Here is a 25,340-nt window from a genome sequence, read left to right as displayed (position 1 = left end):
CATTCATTCACATTCATCCAATCAATTTTGCTTAACCGTGAAGCTGCCCATTGAAGTTCCAATCAGTCGAATGTAGACTTAACCCTTTAATGATTTATTCTAGAATATTCTAGTGCATTTTTAGCTAAATTACTTATCCTTTAAGCTAGATAACTTAACCATTCGGCTATCACTTGTTAGACTATAAATAGTTTGTTTATTTTTTTGTAAAAGGACTTTTTGCCAAATTATTGAATGAACATTGTTCTTGTGGGGTTGCTTCCTCTCATATCTCATACAAGCTTCGAAAGACTTACCTAGTTTGTGCTAGTGGCGTCAATCGACCTTGTTTGAACTTATCACCATTCTTGGTGTGGCATTCACCTATCCTTCTATCCATCTTTTCACCTTAGCAATATAGGAACCGGGGTGACACTTTTTAGTGTTGAATCATTTCTGACGTTAAGTTCACTATTCCATCCCCACCTTACATTAACTCTTTCTTATTGTTTTAAAACTGAACCATCTCTTCAACATCCTTTCTTGTTTCCTTAGTCGAACCTATCACTACCCTTTTGCATATCTTTTGAAAACCTTCCGCTAATTCAAACCTATTCTTTCAATTCTATTTCTAAAATTGAGGCAAGAATGACTCTTCTCGTCTACGATCAGGCAACTACGTGAATTTGACTCAATCACCTGAGTCGGATCACATCATTATTGTCCTTTTACAAAGAAATAAACAAACTATTTATAGTCTAACAAGTGATAGCCGAATGGTCAAGTTATCTAGCTTAAAGGCTAAGTAAGTTAGCTAAGAATGCAATAGAATATTCTAGAATAAATCATTAAAGGGTTAAGTCCACATTCAGCTGATTGGAACTTCAATGGGCAGCTTCATGGTTAAGCAATATTGACTTGGATGAATGTGAATGAATGGCAGCTCAATAGCTTGTCTAAATTCGTCCATGGATTGATTGGAGCATTAAAGAAGTGTCTTTTGGCCGAATAGACACCTAGGGAAGTCATTTGGGTAGCAAACGATTCATGTATCAAGAATTAGATGCATTCTCCCATTCGTTGTAGCTTGCTGTCCATGCATCTTCTCTTAGGCTTCATTCATGAATTGAATTTAGAAATTAATTTGCAGCTACCCTTTGGCCGAATAAGCACTTAGGAACACCAATGGTTCATCCACATACATTCGGCCATGCATGGAACTAGAAGGGGGACTTGAATCTGGCCGTACATGAACAATGATACGAGCTCGCCTCGGCTTGAATTGAGTTGTATGATAGATGCCCGATCATCTATGAGAAAGTGTCGACGAAAATAGAAGGAAATAGATAATTTGGATTGAAGTTAATTTGGTTGTTTAAATTGGGTTCAAAAATGGTTAATTAATCTTAGGTTTAGAAAGAAAATGAGTTAGGTTATTGGTAACTTGGTTTTGGTTCGAAAAAAAAAAGGAATGAAATATGGTTGATTGGAATATTTGGGAAATGGACGAAGTATGGTAAGGTTGGTCCTAAGAACAAGTTGAACCGATATTAGCAAATATTGACCCGAGACTTATGAGTTCTTAAAAAGGGATGGCTGAAACAAAATGGACCTCGACCCACTATCTAGGCAGATAGGAACCTCGGTATTAAGGGTTTTGAACGCCACACTAAAACTAGTGATAAGTTCGGTTTCGTAAAAGAAATAGGTTGATGCCACTACTAGGTAGATAAGCCAACAAAATCTTAAACGAGACTTAGAGAAGAAAATTCTCACAAGAACAAAGGTTCGACTATAAATTTGGCAAAAGTCTTTTACAAAGTAACACAAGCCAAAATTTATAGTGAATACAAGGAATAGCCGAATAGGCTCTTGAGGTAGCTAAATGGTTAGCTGAAAAGTCCAAAATTTCTGATGAAGCTTCCTTGAAGTTTCTTGTGCATAGAGAACAACAAGGGACATAGAGAACAACAAGGGACAGGTTCTAGATGCCTTGATTCAATAGGAAAATTAAATGGGTTGTTTGGGAGCTAAAATGCAATCAATAGGTTCAACCAAATGCTTGAATTTGATTTAATGCTGCTGCTTGGTTCAGCCGAATGTTCATGTGATTAAGGAGCTGTCTAGAGCACTTCAATAGTCTTAGAATGTGAACAAACTGATTTGAACAGCCAAACATGTGTGAACAAACAAAACCGAACAGCCTTTGGTGTGAAAGGAATAATCAAGTGGGTGTGAATAGCCTTAATTTGTCTTAGGCAGCCAATCGGTCTTCTTGAAAAGTTGCAAGGGTTGGTCGAATGGTCACTTAGGGGACACCAAAGATCAGCACACGATCTTTAAATCATCCATGCACCTATGCCGTCCAAGGGGTAATGTACCTACAACAATTAAATCAGCAAATTAATCCCTTTTAGACACATTAAATTCGGCAACATAAAACAAATAAATCTTTCACTATAAATTAGGCTGGACATAATTAATCTTTGTAATAGTTAAGACATATTTAATTGGTCCTAATTAATTAAGTACTCAATTTAGAACATAATTAAAACATGTCCTGATTATGAAAAATTAATTATTAAACTAAATAACTAATTTAACTAACAGCAACTTAAATGATTTATTCCAGCATAATAAATGCAATAATGAAATGAGCTGAAACGAGCTCGTTGAGCTAAGTTAAGTTGAAGTGGAGCTGATTTGAGCTTGAATTAGTATGTATGGTTTGCTTGGCTTGCTGGTCCAAGAGCTTTCAAGAAGTCCAGCAACGGTTTCGCCCCAAACTCTATCAATTAAGGCTGTTGTTGCATCTTTGAATCTCTTTGCTCGAGCTCAGGTGATTGGTCCTACGGGCAACTCGAGAGGATCTACATTGGCAGCCGACAACTCGGGAGGTGTGTCTGTATCATTCCCTCTCTCTTCAAGGCAATTTGCCCCCAAATCGCCACCTATATCATAGAAAGAGAGATCAACTACATTAAAGGTAGCACTTACATTGTACTCACCTGGGAGATCAAGTTTATAAGAATTATCATTTATTCATTCCAAAACTTGAAATGGCCCATCTCCCCTTGGTAGCAACTTTGACTTTTGCTGAGCCAGAAATCTTTCCTTTCGCATATGAACCCACACCTAATCTCCTGGTTCAAATATGACTTGTTTTCGCCCTTTGTTGGCCTTGCGCACATATTGCTCCGTCCTTGCCTCGATATTAGCTTTAACCTTTTGATGCAATTATTTCACATAGTCTGCTTTCTTCTAGGCATCTACATTAACAATATGATCGTTAGGTAATGGAATTAAATCAAGAGGAGATAAATGGATTAAAACCATAAACTATTTCAAATGGAGAGAATTTAGTAGCAGAGTGAACAGTTTGGTTATAAGCAAACTCTATGTGAGCCAGGCACTCCTCCCACGACTTGAGATTTTTACGGATAATGGCCCGTAGTAGAGTGGATATTACACAGTTCACCACCTTGGTTTGTCCATCTGTTTGGGGATGACATGTCGTGGAGAATAAGAGCTTCGTGCCTAGCTTGCTTCAAAGTGTCCTCTAAAAATGGCTAAGAAATTTTGAATCGCGGTCGGACACTATCGTCTTCAAAATTCCATACAACCTGACAACTTCTTTAAAGAAGAGGTTAGCAATATTAACAGCATCATCAGTTTTTGAACATGTAATAAAATGTGACATTTTTTAGAACCGATCTACTATAACAAAAGTGGAGTCTTTTCCGGTTCGAGTTTGCGGTAGACCTAAGATAAAATCCATTGAAAGATCAACCTAAGGCCCTTCGGGAATAGGCAAAGGCGTGTACAGCCCATGTGGGTTAACCTTCGATTTTTCCTTCTTACAAATCAAACATCGCGAACATATTTTCTCAACATCCCATTTCATCCGTGGCCAAAAGAAGTGTTCTTGTAGCATAGCCAAAGTCTTTGCAATGCCAAAATAGCCCATGAGACCACCACCATGTGCCTCGAGTACGAGCAACTCTCGCACAAAACTTTGCGGGGTACAGAGCTTACCTTCTCGAAAAAGGAAGCCATCGAACCTGAAAAACTTATCAATAGCAGCATGTTCACACAATTTATATACATTCCCAAAATTAGCATCAGAGTTATACAAGTCTTTCAAAAATGCAAACCCAACCAGTTTTGAATCCAAATGATTTAACAAGGTATATTGACGGGACAGTGCATCAGCCACAATATTTTCCTTACCTTTTTTATACCGTATAAAATAAGGGAAGGATTCAAGAAATTCTACCCATTTTTCGTGCCTTTTGTTGAGCTTGTGCTAGCCTTTGATGTGCTTGAGCGATTCATGGTCCGAATGGATGACAAACTCCTTCGACCACAAATAATGTTGCCACGTTTCCAATGCCCGGATCAAAACGTACATTTCCATATCATATGTGGGATAATTCAGTGGTGCGCCACTTAGCTTTTCACTAAAATATGCCACGGGCTTCCCTTCTTGGATCAACACAGCACCAATCCCGATACCTGAGGCATCACATTCAATTTCAAATGTTTTGTCAAAATCAGGTAATACGAGTAATGGGGCATTAGTTAAATGATCTTTAAGTGAAATGAAAGATTTTTCTTGCTCCTCACTCCAAAAAAAGGCCGAATTCTTTTTGATCACGCTAGTGAGAGGTGGTGCGGCCAATGTGTTGAAATTTGGGACGAACCGACGGTAGAAACTCGCCAAGCCATGGAAACTTCATACTTGGCTTATGCTGGTCGGTCTAGGCCACTCTCGGATGGCTTTTACCTTTTCTTGATCGACTTCGAGTCCTTGTGAGCTGACAACAAATCCTAAGAAAATGACTTTGTTAGAACAAAATGTGCATTTCTTAAGATTGGCATATAAAGTTTCCTTTCGCAACACAATAGAACAGCTCGTAAATGCCTCAAATGATCATATAAAGGCCTACTATAAACAAGAATGTCATCAAAGTAAACCACACAAAATTTACCAATGTAAGCACGTAGAACATGGTTTATTAAATGCACAAAAGTACTAGGAGCGTTAGTAAGACAGAATGGCATTACCAACCACTCGTACAAACCGTGTTTGGTTTTAAACATTGTTTTCCACTCATCTCCCTCATGCATCCATATTTGATGGTATCCTCTTTTGCGGTCAATTTTGGAGAACAATTGAGCTCCACTTAGTTCATCGAGCATATCTGTAATATCCCAAATTAGGGCCTAATTGGAATAGTGGTTTCGTGACCACAAATTTGAGATAGAAATAATTATTTTATAATTATTTTGAGGATTATGATATGATTGCATGATTGTGTGAAAATTTCATGACAAAATTCTATGCATAAAGTGCTTAAGTTGAAATTAGGGACTAAATCGAATAATTTGCAAAACTTGCATTCGAGAAGTTTTTAGTATGAAATTGCTTTAAAATATTAATGAGGAGGTCTTAAATAGAAATTTGACCAATTTCTAAAATTTTGGACAAAAATGGGCTTGTACATGAAAATTTTCAAAGAAAGGTATTAAGGGTATTTTGGTCATTTGGTAATTAAAATTAATTAAAAGGGAAATTAAGGCCAAAATGTGTTCATCTTCTTCTTACCTTGGCCGAACCTTACCTCTCTCCATAGCTAGGGTTTCTTCAACTTCCAAGCTTCATAGTAAGTGATTTCAAGCCCCGTTTTTAATGATTTTTATGTTTTTGGAATCCCGGTAGCTCAATTTAACTTATGCTAGCAATAATTCCACCTAGGGTTCATATTTGGAAAAATACCCATAGGTGAAATTTTTGTATTTTGGTGTTTTATGATAGAATATGAGGTTTTAAATTATGTTAGACAACTTGTGCTACTCGGTTTTAAGTGAAAATGAGAAAAAGGGCTTAATCGGTAAAAATACCTAATATTCATAAGTACATCTTAGAGTGTGAATTTGATGTTGCTATAGAAGGGAAAAATTGATACGATCCGCCTCGGGGTGAGTCGAGTTGTATCTGAGTTTTCCCGATCGTCTACGAGGAAGTATCATTCGGCTCTTTTAAAGAAGATGTTTGATACGAGTCACAAAGGCCCAACCCAAGCTTAAGAAGGTGATGGGCTCAAATCAAGAAAATCAAGATTCACTTTCTTGTTTTCAAGAAAATCAAGAAATCGAATCTTGGCCCAATTTTGCTGTTCGGAGCGATTTCAAGAATCAAGAAAATCAAGATTTCAAATCTTGGAAATCTTGGTCCAAGAAACCGAATCTTGCAGCCAAAGCGCGTTGGATCTCCATTACGAGTGTCAACAACCCAATTTCGGTAGGAGATGGATCACAAGCCCAAATTCTTAAAGGCGAGGCCCAATAAGCAAATTCCCAGCCCAATCAAGAAATCCATACATATTTAGTTGAAAATCAGGCCAAAATGTCAAAGGGCCCAATTTGTAAACATTTTAGTTGTTTAAGTTAATTTTTAAGTTTTAGAAATATCACATGTTAAATTCGGCCCAAAATAGCCCAATAGGATGCATGGCCGAATTTTCCTTTGTTTTTTTAATTAAGTTTAAATTTTTTAAGTTTTCTAATTAGATTAGGATTTTTTGGAGGCCTATATAAGCATTGGCCAGCCACCCTTTGTAAACATCTTATTATTATTTTTTCTATCAAATTTCAGATTTTTGAGTGCAGAATTTTCTTCGGGGTTTTCTCCAAGAATTCTCTCTTGAGTTTTCTTTAGAAGTTGTTTTAACAATCTTTTGATTGTGGGAGCCATCTTCAACCTTCTTCTTGCCATCGATATTCTTTGGAGGGGAGATTAGAGCCGTTTGAAGGAATTTGTGAATTCTTTCGGGAATTCAAGGGTTCTTAGGACTTTTCTTTATTTCTTGCTGTTTCGATTTGTTTCTTTATTCCTACTTGTGCCGATTCATCATCTAATATTTTGCTATTCTTGTTTGTGTTTCAGCCTTGATTCAAACTCCAAGAACTCTTCATTTAATCGGTTCTTTTATTGGCCACATATAATCGACTCAAAATTCCCCAAAATTTAGGGTTCTTGTCGTTTTCTATTTCTTCTTGTTGGGTGAAATTCGGCTGCTGAAATTTGGGCAATTCATATTGGGTGTTCAATTGGAACGAATCGCAACTTAAATTCACTTCTTGAACTGTTCAATTTCACCTATTTCTTTTTTTTTTTGCAAATGATAGAGGAATGCGCGCGGACCAAGATCGAGTTGCCAAGTCACGAGAAACTCCTACGAAAGCTCTAAACGAACGGATCTGAAATCAAACAAAGAACGAGATTAAATCTGGAAAAATTAAAATCTGGAATAAGAACCCTAAAAATCAGCAAGATCTAATCAAGGAACGAAACACTTATGAAAGAGGTTTCTTGAAACCAAGAACACGAAATTGATTCCCAAGAATGAACTCCCACAAGCCGAATCTGCCAAGAACACCAAAACAGTAAGTAGATTGAAACAATCAGATTTTTAATTGGGAGATTAGGGATTTGGGCGGCAAAAAAGAAAAGAAAAGAAAGAAATAGGTGAAATTGAACAGTTCAAGAAGTGAATTTAAGTTGCGATTCGTTCCAATTGAACACCCAATATGAATTGCCCAAATTTCAGCAGCCGAATTTCACCCAACAAGAAGAAATAGAAAACGGCAAGAACCCTAAATTTTGGGGAATTTTGAGTCGATTATATGTGGCCAATAAAAGAACCGATTAAATGAAGAGTTCTTGGAGTTTGAATCAAGGCTGAAACACAAACAAGAATAGCAAAATATTAGATGATGAATCAGCACAAGTAGGAATAAAGAAACAAATCGAAACAGCAAGAAATAAAGAAAAGTCCTAAGAACCCTTGAATTCCCGAAAGAATTCACAAATTCCTTCAAACGGCTCTAATCTCCCCTCCAAAGAATATCGATGGCAAGAAGAAGGTTGAAGATGGCTCCCACAATCAAAAGATTGTTAAAACAACTTCTAAAGAAAACTCAAGAGAGAATTCTTGGAGAAAACCCCAAAGAAAATTCTGCACTCAACAAATCTGAAATTTGATAGAAAAAATAATAATAAGATGTTTACAAAGGGTGGCTGGCCAATGCTTATATAGGCCTCCAACAAATCCTAATCTAATTAGAAAACTTAAAAAATTTAAACTTAATTAAAAAAATAAAGGAAAATTCGGCCATGCATCCTATTGGGCTGTTTTGGGCCGAATTTAACATGTGATATTCCTAAAACTTAAAAATTAACTTAAACAACTAAAATGTTTACAAATTGGGCCCTTTGACATTTTGGCCTGATTTTCAACTAAATATGTATGGATTTCTTGATTGGGCTGAGAATTTGCTTATTGGGCCTCGCCTTTAAGAATTTGGGCTTGTGATCCATCTCCTACCGAAATTGGGTTGTTGACGCTCGTAATGGAGATCCAACGCGCTTTGGCTGCAAGATTCGGTTTCTTAGACCAAGATTTCCAAGATTTGAAATCTTGATTTTCTTGATTCTTGAAATCGCTCCGAACAGCAAAATTGGTCCAAGATTCGGTTTCTTGATTTTCTTGAAAACAAGAAAGTGAATCTTGATTTTCTTGATTTGAGCCCATCACCTTCTTAAGCTTGGGTTGGGCCTTTGTGACTCGTATCAATGTTTTTAGGTTAAATAATACGGAAGCTTTTTAAAAAGGGTTTGAAGATGGGTTTGAAATATGAATATTAAAGGTTCGGTTTTAAAAGAAACAAAAGAATGAAAATAGATTGAAGGTAGTTTAATAAATGATGGTTATGGAAGATGGTGAACTTAAAAGCAAGTAAGAACCAATATTAGGAAATATTGACCCAAGTACTTATACGCTTTCAAGGTGAAAATGAAAATGATAGAACCTCGACCCACTACTTAACAAAGTAGGAACCTCGGTAAATGGGTGAACGCCACACTATTTGATAGTGATAAGTTTGGGATAGTGAAGAGCAGGGTTGATGCCACTAGGCTTCCTAGATAAGCCAATGAAGTCCTCAACAAAATATGAGAAAAAGAAATCTCACAAATTCCATGAAAGTTTAACAAAGTTTCATTAAGTGAAAAGTCTAACCTCTTACAAATGAAATAACATATATTTATAGCCTAAATAAAAGTAGCCGAATGGACAAGCTTAGAAGCTAAGAAATTCGGCCATAAACACCTAGATAATTCTAGAATAAAAATCATGAATATCCATGAATGTGCATCCTTTTAATGTTCCATCATCCCCCTTGGCCGAATGAAGCTTTAATGCACCTTGAATACTTGAATGGTTAGCTTGAAAATGCATGGATCATGCATGAAACGTCCCAATGTATGTTCCTCCATAAATTCGGTCCATGAACCTTCAAAAACATGAACATTAAATAGCCCCTACTTGCATGAACATCTCCAATACATGTACTCCCTTAAATGCTATCCATTGAACCTCAATTCTATATGCACCTCTTCATACATTGCACCAAGCCCTACATGAACTTGCATTAATTTCCTTCCATGCATGAATGTGTGTCGTCCAAAGGGATTGGATCTTCTAGATACATTCATGCATGAATTGTGACACCCCTAAAGTGACCCTAGTTGGAAAGTGGTTTCGGGACCACTAAACCGAGTCATAAAGATAATTAACCGTCATAGTTGATGCTCATTATATGTACATATGCATGTGTGAAAATTTCATGTTTGAATTTTGTTAATAGTAAGTGAATTTTATCAAATAGGACTTATGTGAGAAAATTTGGAAATGTGCTAGGCAAATGTAAAGTGGCCTAATAATGCATGTTGTGAAATGATGGGTTTGCATGTCAAATTACCCAAAATTAAAGCATAGTGGCCGGCCATGCTATGGGTGGAAACATGTTGCAAACATGTTGTGTTAGTGAGTTATGTTAGAAAGAATAAAAAAAAGGGTTAGGATTAAAGTAATACAAAAAGGTGGAGTGATGAAAAAAAAATGGTCTCATCCATGCCCCCCCTTTGCCGTGAATGGAAGAAAGGAAACAAAGAAAAAAAAAGTGTTCATCCTTGAACATCTTTGGCCGAATAGAAGAAAGAAAGGAAGGGAATGAGCTTGGAGAAAAATCGGCTATGAAGGCTCACTAGATTAAGGTATGTTTAGTGTTGCTTTGAAAGTTCATACATCCCTTGGATGATTAGTCTAAATTCTAACTATCTCATGGATGGATTTGGGATTATTAGAGAGTTAGTATTCGACTAAGAGGCTTCAAAAGTTTTAGTTGAAGCCTTGAGACTATTAGCATGTTAGCTATATAGATGTGTTATGAGGCTTGAGGTGTTAGGTAAATTTGAACTCATCACCAAGTTCTTTAAGCAATCCAAGCTAAAAGTTTCGATATTGAGGTATCTTGAGCATCCGACCATGGTAGGAAGTAGAAGGGAAAATATGGTTGTTGTTAGATGAAGTAGAGTCTAACAAATGAGCACATATGTGCATTAGTTGCTAGATGGAGAAGAATCGACTAGCAAGTTGTGTGCTAAGGCCGAATATAATTTTGTATATTAATGAGTAATGCATGTGTTGAATTGATGGAAAGGGAGAGGATGCTTTACTAGTGTATATATGTGTATTGGCCAAGTTTTGAACTTGAAACAAAATGGTGTTTAGTCAATACAAGTGACCATACTTGTAGAATGTATTAAGTGTTGCAATCGGCCTCAACATAGACATGTATGTTCGGCCACATGAATGGGTACATAAGTTGATGTGTATGTTCGGCCATAAGTAAGCATATTGGTGGCTTAATCTTGGCTTAGACAATCGGCTAAAAGAGAGTGTGGGTTAATATGTTGAGTTGATTCATGATTTCATATGTATGTGACTTTAATGTCTAATGTATATATATATGGGTTAAGTACCTTGATTTTCTCTTTTCGATGTTCAAATGATTAAATCAATTTATTTGTTAAATTAAGCTCAAGAGCAAAGGGGAACTAAATCCGATAAAGGGAAGGAAAAAAGTGATCGAATAGCCGCCGAAATCGTTCGACCACCTCCGAGGTAAGTTTTAAGTGATTAAACGTTGAGTAAATTCAGTCATAATAGGACATAATGAGTTGATTTAATAAGATATGATGTGGCCATGATATGTCTTAAACTCAAATGGTAAGTTCATAAGTGTTTGGACTTGGAAATTTAAGAGCAAATTGTAATAATTTGCTTTGGACAGCAGCAGTAACGTGATTTTAGAAAATCACTATAAATTGTTGGTGTGGAATTATAGGCTGAATAAAATATGTAATCAAAGTTTATTTAGTCTAGTTTCTTATAAAAGAGACCGTGGAATCAAAGAAATTTCCTATAAAGAGATATTTAAATTTGTGTGGGACAGTGTCAGAATGACTCCGAAATCCCCTGTTCTGTTTTTAGAAAAATCATTATAATTTGTACAAAAATGGTTATAAGATAAAATTTATATGCCTAGACTCCTTAATGAGTCTAGTTTCAAATGAAATCAAATAGAACACATTTTTAATTCCGTACAATGAGAAATTTGATTCGTAGTGAAGAGTGGTCAGATTAGTTAAACAGTGAAACAGGGGAAAATTTAAGAAAAATCTGGTATTGATTGGCCAAACCAAAAATTCTGAAAATTTTCTGGATAAGATATGTATGAGTCTATTTCCAGGGAAAATTAACGGTACTCCATTTGGAGTTTCGTAGCTCCATTTACGAATAATTTAATGACTATTGCTCAGAAAAAAACAGCTTGTGCTGAATTTGGAATTTTGTTGTAAACCTTAATAAAACCATTTGAGTTGCTTATAAGCTATCGATTAAACATTGGTAATCAAAGTACCAAATTCGTATTAAAGTGAAGCTATAAGCCACAAATGACTAGTATACCTAGTCAATTTTGTTATGATGAAATTGATGTACAAGTATATATATGTGGTAGGGCCGAATGGCCAATGTGATGAATGTGAAAGTATATATATGCGTGATAAGGCCGAATGGCCAATGTGATGAATGTGAACATGTGTATGTGTGATAAGGCCGAATGGCCAATGTGATGAATGTGAACATGTGTATGTGTGATAAGGCCGAATGGCCAATGTGATGAATGTGAAAGTGTATATATGTGATAAGGCCGAATGGCCAATGTGATGGATGTGGAAGTGTATAAATGTGATAAGTCCCGAAGGGCAATTGTGTCAGTACTATATCCGGGTTAAAACCCCGCAGGCTTTATGCGAGAATATTATCCTGATTAATGTCCGTAAGCTTCGTGCTCGTACTATATCCGAGCTTTAAAGACCCGACGGCTAAATGCTAGGATTCAAGTAAGACTTTGATATTGAGTATCTGCATTAAGTTACCATCAAATAAGTATTATGTATTCAAGATGTTCAGGTACGTATTACTTACTCATCGGTGGAGTGATTTCGAGGTGAATTATCAGTATCAAAGAGGTAGGTAAATGTGATTAATATTATAACTCCAAATGTGAGAATGATCTAATTGGTAATGGTATGTTTGTATAATAAAGTATGTGATGAAATATTCTTATGTATTAGTGCATATTCTGCCCAAAAGCCTTATGATCTGAGTATGGGTTGGGTTGAGCTAGATGTGCCAGTACAAGGTAAGGATTATGATTTGTAAGCTTACATATATGTGATAAGGAATATGTTGGTTCTTTATGTGCCTATGGTAATTTAGTACTTGTCATGTTGAAATACTTAAAAGTATGGATGTGATTATGAACAAGTGGAAAGGATTATTGAAAGTTGAAAATCGATGAAGAATGTGCTTTGGAAATATTTGACCATCTAGGTCATTATTATTCGAAAGTATATATGTGGCAGCCAAGTGTTGCATTTAATGATATTATAGATCGAGATGAAGCTCTAAATTAACTTCATCGAACAGTTGAAATGAATGACCAATAATAGTGATTGAGAACACTTTGTCTTGCTTAAAACTTACTAAGCATTAAATGCTTACTCCGTTCTTTGAATCTCTGTTTTATAGATTTTGGTTCGTCAGCTATCGGACTCGGGATTATTGAAGTCGAAGTTGCCCACACTATCAAAGCCCTTTTGGTACACTTTGGTTGAACTCTGAAAATGGCATGTATAGGACTACCCTTTTTGTAGTGGGTCATGGACCCTTTGGATTTGTATAATTTTGGATAGCCATGCGAAAATGGCTTATATATGTTTGAGCATAATGTTATAATCATTTGGTATGGATATGGTTATTGAGAGGTGTGGATATGCTTAACAAGGATTGGCCATGGGAATGGTTAATCACTATCATAATTTGTGCTATTTATGCTAAAAGGGCTAGTTGAATCATGGAAACTATGAAATAGGTAAAGTCTACCTTAAAGGCAGATGCTGACAGCAGCAGTAATGTAGATTTGGAAAATCACTAAAAATAGTAGGAATAGAATTAAATAGTGAATCAATTATTTAAATGAACCTTGATGAATCCACTTTCATATGGAAGAAACAAAACGGTCATATGAGTGGTATGTTAAGAGATAATTAGGTTTTCGTGAGACAGGGCCAGAACGGTTTCTGGATTCCCTGTTCCGAATTTGGAAATTCATTATAAATTAACCAGAGATAATTAGGAGTCATGCCATATATGTATAGATTCCTCTCTGAGTCTGGTTTCTATAGAAACAAACGGTATCAGTATTGAAGCCCTGTACAGGGAGATATCCGAATTGTAATGCATGAAGGTCAGTGTAGTCGCACCCTGTAACAGGGGAGACTTTAACTAATAAACTGTACTATTTGGCCTGACCAAAAATTCTAGAAAAAAATATGTAGATGGACATAGGAGTCTAGTTTCAGGGAAAAATCACGAAACTGATTTTCGAGTTGTGAAACTCAAGATATGATTTTTAAGGTAACAGCGACACAGTTAGCCAGCTGTCTGGAAAAATTTAAAACGGACTGCGATAGTAAGCGAATTTAGTCTGTGAACCCCTCGTGTCCGACTCCGGCAACGGTCTCGGGTACGGGGTGTTACATGAATCTTCATCATTCATGTAACCAAATGTGCATTTGAACCCAAACATTCATGTATTTTGTGTATTCATGTATTTGACAAATACATGAACTTGTAAACACCTTGAATCTGGTCATGCATGCACCTAATTAAATGTTGTTCATTCATGCATGTGGGATGTCCAAAAGAGATGTTTCTTCAAGCATTCATTGCGCCGTCCATGAGCATTGCACCTATAAGAAATAAAACAATTCATAAGACATCATGTGAACACACATAAATTCAGCACAATGTGAACACATTTAAGATATGTGATATCTATGACATATTAATAACAAATATCTGGAAGAGTTAATATAAGCTTCTGATGTGATCCAGCTCGGGTAGATGAGTCGAATTCACGTAGTTGCCCGATCGTAGTTCGAGAGAGTCGTTCGTGCCTCGGATTTTAGTAATAAAAGTAAAATAATGGATTAGAATAAGCGGAAGGTTTCAAGAAGGGTAAGTTTAGTAATAGGTTCGGTTATGTGTACCAAAGATGGGTGATGGATAAATGAGTCGGTTTGATTACAAGAAGGAAAAGTTGAAAGATGGGGAATGGAAAAACGAACTCAACGTCAGGAATGATTCAACACTAAGAAGTGTCACCTCGGTTCCTATATTGTTAAGGTGAAAAGATGGATAGATGGATAGGTGAACACCACACCAAGATTGGTGATAAGTTCAAACAAGACGATTGACGCCACTAGCACAAGCCAAATAAGTCTTTCGAAACTTGTACGAGATATGAGAGGAAGCAACCTCACAAGAACAAATGTTCATTAACAATTTTGGCAAAAGTCCTTTACAAATGAAAGAAAACAAATATTTATAGGCACATAGATGACCATTCAAATTCGGCATCTAGGTGTTCACACAATAATAAAAACGTTCACACTAATGTATTAAAATAGTTCATAAATTCGGCAGATTCATGCACTAGCTGAATGGAAACTTTCTTCCCCCTTGGTTTGTGCATGAATGCTTAGTCATAAAGAAAGGCTTCAAGTAACTTGTATGTGCACCAAAAGGTTGCATTCATCTCCTTGGGACGTTCATGCACTTGTATGGAACATGTATCTTCATAATTAAACACTTTAATGGCATGTAAGTTCATAAATGGCAGCATGAACCTAGTAAATTTGTTCTCTCTTTTGTGCATGCACTTAATTCAATCAATGTGTTGAATTATTGAGTTAATTCCTTCCCTTGGACGTTCTTGAACCCATCCATGCATGTGTAGTAGCCTATAGTTCAATTCAAAGTGTGAACATGTTCAAGGAGCTCTATGGTCAACATAGAATTAGTTAGCAGCCACTTCTTGGCCGAATAAGTGCCTTGGAAAGTTAGGAGACAGCCACCATACATGCACTTAAGCCATTAATGCATTCTATCATCCCATGCATTTGATCCATTCATGGACTAGCCTTTAATGTCCATACATGCATTTGACACATGCATGAATTTGTAGAAACATTGCATCTAGCCGTACATGCACCAGCATTTAATACTTCTTCATTCATGAGTGTGGAATGCCCAAAAGAGATGTTTCTTCATCCATACATTGTACCGTCCAAAGGAATGTACCTACATGAAATAAACAAGTCAATAAGATATCTTATGGACACTCATAAATTCGGCATGATGTGAACACATTAATGTTATGCATTAATTCAACTATGTGAACATAATCAATTTATGTAATGACTATGGCATATTAATAACAAATATTAATATAAGACAAGTTTAATGCTTAAATAAATATGTGCAAATTTTTATTTAATGCATTAAAGAGAAAACCGAGTTTAAACTAAAATGCGTTAAGCTTTAGCTCGTGAGCTAAAGTTGAGCTGAGGCTAAACTCCTAAGCTGAAGTTGAGCTAAGGTTTAGCTCATAAGTTGAAAGTGAGCTAGGAGTGAGCTCGGTTTAGCTCAGGCAAGATGGATTAAGCTCGAATAAGCTGGATTTGAGCTGGACAGAGCTCGTGGAGCTGGAAACAAGCTTGGATCAGCTTGCCAACATGTCATTGCTCGGCTTGACAGACTTGCTCGATAAAGTTCGCAAGGCGTGCTCGTATCAATCTCGATCCGACACAATGGTGCAAGGGATGCCATGGAGTCATACTATGTCCCTGAAAAACAAGTTTGCAACATGTACAGCATTGTCAGTCTTAGTACAGGCAATAAAATGAGACGTTTTTGAGAATCTATCAACAACTACAAAGATAGAGTCCTTCCCCGTTTTTTTGCGCGGTAGTCCAAGAACAAAGTCCATAAAAATGACGACCCACGGCGCTTCAGGGATGGGCAGTGGCGTGTATAAGCCATGGGGTTGAACCTTCGATTTAGCTTGCTTACATGCTATACACCTCTCACAAACCCGCTCCATGTCCTTTCGCATTCGTGGCCAATAGAGGTGTTCGTGGAGAGTGGCAAGCATCTTATTGACTCTGAAATGGCCCATAAGCCCGCCACTATGTGCCTCGTGCACTAGTAAGTCTCGAACAAATCCGCAGGGAATGCATAATTTACCTTCCTTCAAAAGGAAGCCCTCATACCTATAAAAAGTGTCAAAAACACCGTTTTCGCAAGTAACATAGATTTCACCAAAATCAAAGTCATTAGCATAAGAATCTTTCAATAAAGCAAAACCTAGAATTTTGGAATCCAAATATGATAACAAGGTACACCTTCTCGAAAGCGCATCGACCACTATATTATCTTTACCTTTCTTGTGCTTGATGACATATGGGAATGACTCGAGATATTCAACCCACTTCGCACGGCGGCAGTTCAATTTATGTTGGCCTTTGATATGCTTCAAGGATTCATGATCGGAGTGTATGACGAACTCCTTTGGCCACAAATAATATTACCACGTCTCAAGTGCCCGTATGAGTGCGTACATCTCTTTGTCGTACACCGGATAGTTGAGTACGGCTCCACTGAGTTTCTTACTAAAGTAAGCCACAGGTCGGCCCTCTTGTGTCAAAATAGCACTGATTCCAACACCTGAGGCATCGCACTGGATCTCGAAAGTCTTCGCAAAATCTGGAAGAACAAGTAAATCAGCGTTAGTTAAGCAAACTTTAATTTTATTAAATGAAGTTTCTTGTTCATCACTCCAACAGAAAGAGAAATTCTTTTTGATGACGCTCGTAAGAGGAGCAGCGATAGTGCTAAAGTTTGGTATGAAGCGTCGGTAAAAACTCGCAAGTCCATGAAATCTCCTAACTTGAGTGACAGTCATAGGTGTTGGCCAATCTTGAATGGCCTTAATCTTCTCTTGATCTACCTCGAGACCATTCGCGCTAACCACAAAACCTAGAAAGACAACTTTATCAGAACAAAATGAACATTTTTTTAGGTTAGCATATAATGTCTCTTTTCGCAAAACTTCTAAAACAGATTTCAGATATCTTACATGCTCGTCAATGGATTTGCTATAGATCAATATATCGTTAAAATATACAACACAAAACTTACCGATAAAGGACTTATTACGTAATTCATTAACCTAATAAACGTGATAGGCGCGTTGGTAAGACCAAAAGGCATAACCAACCACTCGTATAACTCGTATTTGGTCTTGAACGCTGTTTTCCATTCATCGCCCTCTCGTATTCAGATTTGGTGGTAGTCGCTTTTCAAGTCGATTTTTGAGAAAACCGTGGCTCCACTAAGTTCGTCTAACATGTCATCTAAGCGAGGAATGGGATGACGATATTTGATTTTAATTTTATTGACGGCTTGGCAATCAACTCACATCCACCATGTCCAGTCTTTTTTTGACACCAACAGAACAGGAATAGCGCAGGGGCTAAGGCTCTCGCGTATGTAGCCTTTTTCCATCAACTCTTGGATTTGCCATTGTAATTCTTTAGTTTCCTCCGAATTGGCTCAGTAGGCAAGTCAGTTTGGGATTACAGCTCTCGGCATAAAATCTATTTGATGTTCGATCCCACGAAGTGGTGGGAGACCACTTGGGACTTCTTCTGGGAAAACGTCTTTGAAATCCTGCAACAAAGAAAGAACAGGAGAGGGAAGGGTGTCGGGCAAATCGTTAGTAGTAATTAAAGTTTCCTTTTACAGAAGTACAAGAACAGGTTGTCTGATACGAGATCAAAGGCCCGACAAATGCGTTCCAAACTAAATGGGACCATCCAGGAGTTTGTTAGTAAGGCCTTAGATGCGTACACAAAAGAAAGGGAAAATCAAGATTTCAAATATTGGGAATCTTGGTCCAAGACACCAAATCTTGCAGCCAAAGCGCATTGGATCTCCATTACGAGCATCAACGATTCAATTTCGGTAGGAGATGGATCACAAGCCCAAATTCTTCCAAGCCCAATCAAGAAATCCACCCATACTTAGTTGAAAATCAGGCCAAATTGTCAAAGTGGCCCAAGTTGTAAAGTTTTATTTTTATTTATTTATTTATTTATTTTACTTAGTTTAAATTTTTATATTCAGTCCAAGAGTCCCAAATAAAAGACCCTTGGCCGAATTTCCATATTAAAATAATTAGGAGTTTTTTTTTAGTTTTAGTTTTAGTGTTCTAATTAAATTAGGAAAACATTTGAAAGGCCTATTTATATGGCTTGGCCAGCCACCCTACATTACATTACAATTACATTGAAAATTTCAGGTTTGATTTGAGTGAAAATTCTCTTTGAGTTCTTCAAGGATTTTCTCTTGAGTTTTCTTTAGAAGTTGTTTTAACAATCTTTTTGATTGTGGGAGCCATCTTCAACCTTCTTCTTGCCATTGATATTCTTTGGAGGGGAGATTAGAGCCGTTTGAAGGGAGTTGTGAGATCTTTCGGGATTTCAAGGCTTCTTAGGACTTACCTTTTAATTTCTTACTGTCAATTCTTTCTTTATTTCTGCTTGTGCCGAATCTTTATCTAATTTATTTTCTGTTCTTATTGTGTTTTCAGCCTTTTTCTATCTTAAGGAATTAGCCCAAAAATCCCCAATTTCTAGGGTTCTTGCCGATTCATCCATACTCTTTTTTGGGAGAAATTAGATTGCCGAAATTTGGGGAAAACTATCTGGGTGTTCAATTGGGCAGAATCGCAATCTCTTCTACGGTTTCAAGATTCCTTATTAACACTTATTTCTATTCTCTATTTGATTCTTTACTGTTTTGGGGATTTTATTTCAGATCTGAAAATTCAAAAATCTAATCTTTTAATTTTCTGTTTCGTTTCAGATCTAATTGTTTAGGGTTTTCGTAAGAGTTTCTCGTGACTTGGCAACTCGATCTTGGTCCGCGCGCAACCCCGTATCATTTGGTATCAGATTTTGGGCGTTTTGGGTGTTCTTGGTTGATTTCTAAACTGATCTCTATTTTTTAAAGCACAAACAGCAGTTTTACCCAGAAAAATTGTTCAAAAAAATTCATTTGAGTGGGTAAACGTTGTCCGATTGATCTGAAATTTTACATACATGTTTTTGGCACTGTGATTGAATATAAAAAAATTATTCCCGCAAAAAATCAGTCAAAAAAGTCAAAATAATAAAAAAAGACGAAATTCAATAAAAATTTAAAAAAAGATTCAGCAGGTTGAATTTGGTGCCCAAAATTTCCAGATCAAAAATTCAATATATAAGGACACTCCAGATTTAATTTCGTGATTTTTGGAGATCGGGAACACCTCGAACGAAGTTGTCAAGTTACTCCGCAGTTTTTCAGGTTTTCTGTTTTCAGTAATTTTTTATTGATTCTTAGCTGTAGGTTTTCATTTGTTTACCTTTATTCTTCCTTTACGTTATCTAACACCTTCTTGTTTCTTGTGTTAGTAGGATTTAAACGTGTGCACAACTTCTTCCTCGGTGCAACACGAATCAATTGGTGTCTCGTCAGTTTTTGGCATCCTAGTGCAAATTAGGATTCTTTGGTAGTTTGGTTCACACTCTCTAATTGGTTGATATAAACTCTGATAAAGAACTCACAAGATTGAATTCGACCTCATTGAGAATTTAATTTTTTTCTTTTTGAGTGATTAACAGTGAGGTTTGATAACTTTTATTTTTGAGTGTTGAGTGTTTATTTTTGCAGCTTTTTTGGAAGATGTCTAAAGATGACCATAATGATACACTTATGGAAGTCCAACAACAGTTAGAAGGACACGCTGCTGCAATCACACAAATAAATGCTACCCTTCAAGCATTGAATACTACTTTGAATGAGGTACGAATGAATCAAGAACTTTAATATCGAGATCCAATCAGGGAAGATAGGAATAACCAGCCCCATAGGCGCGGCCCTCGACGTGTCCCTAGAATGGATGATGATTTTCATGATCGTGGACAACCTTCTTTGGCAAAACCGAAATTCACAATTCCCCAATTTTGTGGTAAGAATGATCCTGACGCTTATTGTGAATGGGAATCTAAGATTGAACTCATGTTTCGGTATTATAAATGTCCGGATGATGAAAAGGTAGCGTTAGCAACACTGGAATTTTCTGATTATGCATTAAGTTGGTGGACTCAACTTGGGGTAAACTGCCATCGGAATTATGAAGGTGAGATTTCAACATGGGATGAGTTGAAACAGATTATGCGTAAAAGGTTTATTCCACCTCACTACTATAGAGAAATTAAAACAAAGTTGAGAAGACTTATCCAAGGTAGTAGGACGGTGGATGAATATTTTAAAGAGATGGAGATGCTCATTCAGAGAGCTAATGTGGAGGAAGATGAAGAAACAACTATGGTTCGATTCATTGATGGTTTGAACAGGCCGATAGCTAATACACTGAGGCTACAAACTTACATTGATTTGGAAGAAGCAGTTCACAAAGCCATTGAGATCGAGCAACAATTAAAGGAACAAAGGTTTGGGTCCTTATCTACTTCACAATATTATCGAGGTAACAATTCCAATTCTGATTTTAAGAGTTCAAAACCACCTTTTGTTACTAACAAGTCTTCTTTGAGTAATGGAAGTAAACAATCAGATTGGAAAAAAGGGGCTCCTGCAAAAACGCAAACACCTTCTAAGCAGCCCAATTTAGGTGATTCGAGTGCGAAGAGGACTCGTGAGATTGAATGCTTTAAGTGCAAAGGGCGTGGTCATTATAGTAGAGAATGCCCTAACACGAGATTACTTCTTCTAAAAGATAACGGTGAGTACACTTCCGACTCTGATAATACAGATCCAGATATGCCAGAACTTGTGGATGACAGTGATAATGGCGACGAGTTGGTCGAACCACCAAAGGAAGGGGACTTTGCTAATTTTCAATGCCTTGTAGTTCGTCGAACCCTTAACATTCAGATAAAAGATGATGAGAGCCAAAGGACCAATATTTTCCATTCTCGGTGTTTTATTAAAGGTAACTTATGTTCACTCATTATTGATAGTGGGAGTTGCTCGAATGTAGTGAGTAGTTATTTGGTGGATTCTTTAAAGTTGCCTTGTACCAAACACCCTAAGCCATATCACCTTCATTGGCTTAATGAATGTTCCGAAGTTAAAGTTACGAAACATTCCTTGGTCACTTTTAAACTCGGCAATTATGAGGATGACGTATGGTGTGATGTAGTCCCCATGCATGCGGCACACTTGCTCCTTGGACGACCTTGGCAATTTGATCACGATGTTACACACCAAGGTAAACTTAATCGATACTCCCTTGTATATAAAGGCAAGAAATTCACTTTTTCTCCTTTAAATCCTATTGATGTATATAAAGATCAATTGAGGATGATAAAATTTTGTGAGGGGGTAAGGGAGAAAGAGCAAGTACAAAAGACAGAGAGAAAAGAGGCTAATAGTAGTGGAAAAAGTCAAAATTTAAAAAGCCCAAAGGTGAGTGAATCCTCTAGTGGTAAAATGAGCGGCAAAAATCTTTTGGCAACAAAAAAAGATGTGAAGAGAGCCCTACTTAATAAACAGCCTTGTATCCTTGTGAGGTTTAGGCAAAATTATTTATCTTTATCTAACATTAACGAAAATTTGCCTAGTGTGTTTCAATCTCTTTTGCAGGATTATGAGGATGTTTTTAGTGAGGCCCCTAAAGGTTTACCACCTTTGCGAGGGATAGAACATCAAATTGACTTAGTACTTGGAGCTTCAATCCCAAATCGACCAGCCTATAGATGCAATCCCGAGGAGAAAAGGAATTGCAAAGGCAAGTGGAGGAATTACTAGACAAAGGGTACATTCGTGAGAGCCTAAGTTCTTGTGCTGTTCCTGTCTTATTGGTGCCAAAGAAAGATGGTACGTTTCGTATGTGTGTTGATTGTCGCCCAATCAACAAGATAACGGTAAAGGTTGGCCCTTGGAGTTACACCATTTAATTCATGATTTTTGGCTAAAGGTTGCCACTTAATTGCTTATTAAACAAGGGAGGCCGAACCTAGCAAGTGTCCCTTGGAGCTTCATTCATTCACTTGTCATTTCTTAAACGTGAAGCATTCACAATTCATGTTCCATAGCAGAATCTAGTCATGCACATTAAGGATTAATTTTCTAGAATTTTCTTTTACTTAATTTGTAAGCATGAAAAGCCATTCGGCTACCTAGACTTTAGGCCTATAAATACTTGTTATTTTTTTCATGTAAAGAACTTTTGAGACTTTTGTTAATGTTATGCTGCCGAATTTGTTAGGCAAAACTTTTTCTCAAATTTCGTTCAAAGATTCGATTGGCTTCCTAGCGTCTAGTGTGTCAACCGTTGTTCTTTGTCGAAACCGAACTTATCACTACTCGTAGTATGGCGTTCAAACATACCGAGGTTCCTATCTTGTTAGATAGTGGGTCGAGGTTTTCATTTACCAATTCCAAACCGAACTAAAAGAGCTTATAAACAACGGGTCGATACCAAATCGGTATTGGTTCTTGTTTGCACTTTTTGTTCAACCCCATTTCTCCATTTACCAATTGTACCTAAACCGACTATTCCATTTCTTCAATTTCCCCTTACCTAATTGAACCAATTCCTTCATCCATACCTATTCAGGCTCCAAACTCGAACTTTCAAATTCTTCTTACCTATTCTAATCCGAACCCAAAACCAATATCCTTCCTTCCTTCATCCGACCTTTTCAATTAAACCAATATAACTTCTTGTTGACGATCGGGCACACTAATACGACTCGACTCTTCCGAGGCGGATCGTATCAGGTTCGGACACATTGAGTACACCCAATACATGTATCATAAATTTTTACTGAATGTGACATGGGATCTATAAATTTTTGAACATCATAAAATTTCAATCTAGTAAAATTGTAAATAAATATAGTTAAACACCAAATGAATCAACGATTTACCAGAAATTTTCTAATCAATTTCCTTCGGGATCAACTCATAAGAAAGGACCAAGATACTTTGATTTCTTATGTTTTCGAAAACATGATGTAGATTCCAACATATTGTACTTCCTAATTCAAATTGGTGAATCTTATAATTTAATATTATTAATATTACTTATTCAACAAAGTTGATTGATTGATACGCGTTGATTTTCTGTTACGATAAATCGAGGACACAATAGCTGATCCAATAGCTGCTTCAGCGGCTGCAATAGCTATAACAAAAATTGAGAAAATATTTCCCTTTAATTGCCGACTATCAAAAAAATCAGAAAATGTTACAAAATTTATATTAACCGCATTCAGTATAAGTTCAAGACACATAAGGGCTCTAACCATATTTCGACTCGTGATCAATCCATAAATACCGATAGAAAATAAATAGGCACTCAAAACAAGTATATGTTCGAGCATCATTGACCAACTTCTTATCAATTTCGATTCATTATTAATATGAACAATAATTCAACAGATTTGATTGACTAGAGTATAACAAAAAAAAAGAATCTATTGGAAATATATCGAATCAACGAATTTCTATTTTATACACGAGCAATGTTCATTTGTTGAAATGATTGGATGCGATAAGATAGAAAAAACAGAAAAAGGTTTCATTTTGATTGCTTGCTATTCCTAGTTAGAAAGATTTATTACTGACGAGCCACAGCAATTGCACCTATCAAAGCAACTAAAAGAATTATTGAAATGAATTCAAATGGAAGAAAAAAATCGGTTGCTAAATGAATTCCAATTTGTTGACTATTACTTATCAAATCTTGTTCTATAATTTGATTTGATCTTATATTCCAAATAATCCCGTACCATGATGTATCTAATATAGTAGTAATTAGCGAAACAAGAATACTTGTACAAACCAACGAAGTAAGGCCATTCCAATGGTCCACAGATTAAAATCTTTATAATATTCTGAACCATTAATGAACATCACAGCAAATAGGATTAAAACATTTATGGCTCCCACATAAATAAGGAGCTGGGCAGCAACTACAAAATGAGAATTTGAGAGAATATAAAATAAGGATATACAAACAAGAACCAATCCCAATGAAAAGGAAGAATAAATTGGATTGGTAAGTAATACCACTCCCAGGCCTCCTAATATAAGACCCGATCCCAGAAAAACTAAAAGAAAATCGTGTATTGGTCCAGGCAAATCCATTCTGTGTAAAATAAGAGATAAATAAATTGAAATGCTTTTCATGATCTTATTGACCCGACCAGGAATTTTTTTTATGATATGTTCCTAATTGAATAAAATCCTAATCTATTAGGCGTGAATTGCTCTAAGCACAATTATTGGATAGTTTCGTTTTTATTCTTTTTTGTTCAAAAGAAAAGGGTATTTTGTTTTTTGAAACTATATATTTCGAAATAATTACGAATATATTAATATATTTTAATTTTCAATAAAAAGGAATCTGAAATTCTTATCAACCTGTTAATTTGTAATTGAATTTTTATTTATTGACCAAATGCCTCATTCTTTTTTTAATTCAAACCAAACAGTGTTTTAACTTAAACCAAAATGGAACCTTAAAAGAATGAATGGGAAATTTCTCTTTACTTTAATAGAACAAGAGGTTTACTTACTGAGTTTTTCTTTGAATTGAATTCAAAATTGTTCGAATTGTATAATCGTCAATTACTGTCATTGGTAAACAGCCTAAAGCAATTTGATTATAATTCAATTCGTGACGGTCGTAAGTAGAAAGTTCATATTCTTCAGTCATTGATAAACAATTTGTTGGACAATACTCAACGCAGTTACCACAAAATATACAAATTCCGAAATCAATACTGTAATTAAGCAATCATTTTTTTTGAATATCCGTTTCAAATTTCCAATCAACAACGGGTAGATCTATAGGGCATACACGAACACATACTTCACAAGCAATGCATTTATCAAATTCAAAATGGATTCGTCCGCGGAAACGCTCTGATGTGATTAATTTTTCATAAGGATATTGAATAGTTA

At 36.3% G+C, this 25,340-nt stretch overlaps 1 protein-coding gene across 1 annotated transcript in view; it reads right to left on the bottom strand.

Annotated features, from left to right (window-relative positions):
- Positions 1-2,814: 2,814 nt before the first annotated feature.
- LOC121228062 (NAD(P)H-quinone oxidoreductase subunit H-like) overlaps positions 2,815-25,340 on the bottom strand; it is a 35,853-nt gene continuing 13,327 nt past the window's right edge. Inside the window, exons 2-5 of the mRNA XM_041111193.1 lie at positions 17,223-17,336; positions 16,889-17,063; positions 16,371-16,570; positions 2,815-2,987 (exon numbers count right to left, since the gene is read on the bottom strand). Of these exons, the coding sequence (XP_040967127.1) occupies positions 2,815-2,987; positions 16,371-16,570; positions 16,889-17,063; positions 17,223-17,336 (662 nt within the window). The remainder of the gene's footprint in view (positions 2,988-16,370; positions 16,571-16,888; positions 17,064-17,222; positions 17,337-25,340) is intronic.

Source organism: Gossypium hirsutum, chromosome A04, assembly GCF_007990345.1.
Source record: "Gossypium hirsutum isolate 1008001.06 chromosome A04, Gossypium_hirsutum_v2.1, whole genome shotgun sequence".
NCBI lineage: Eukaryota > Viridiplantae > Streptophyta > Magnoliopsida > Malvales > Malvaceae > Gossypium > Gossypium hirsutum.
This window is presented reverse-complemented; position numbering and strand designations above follow the sequence as displayed.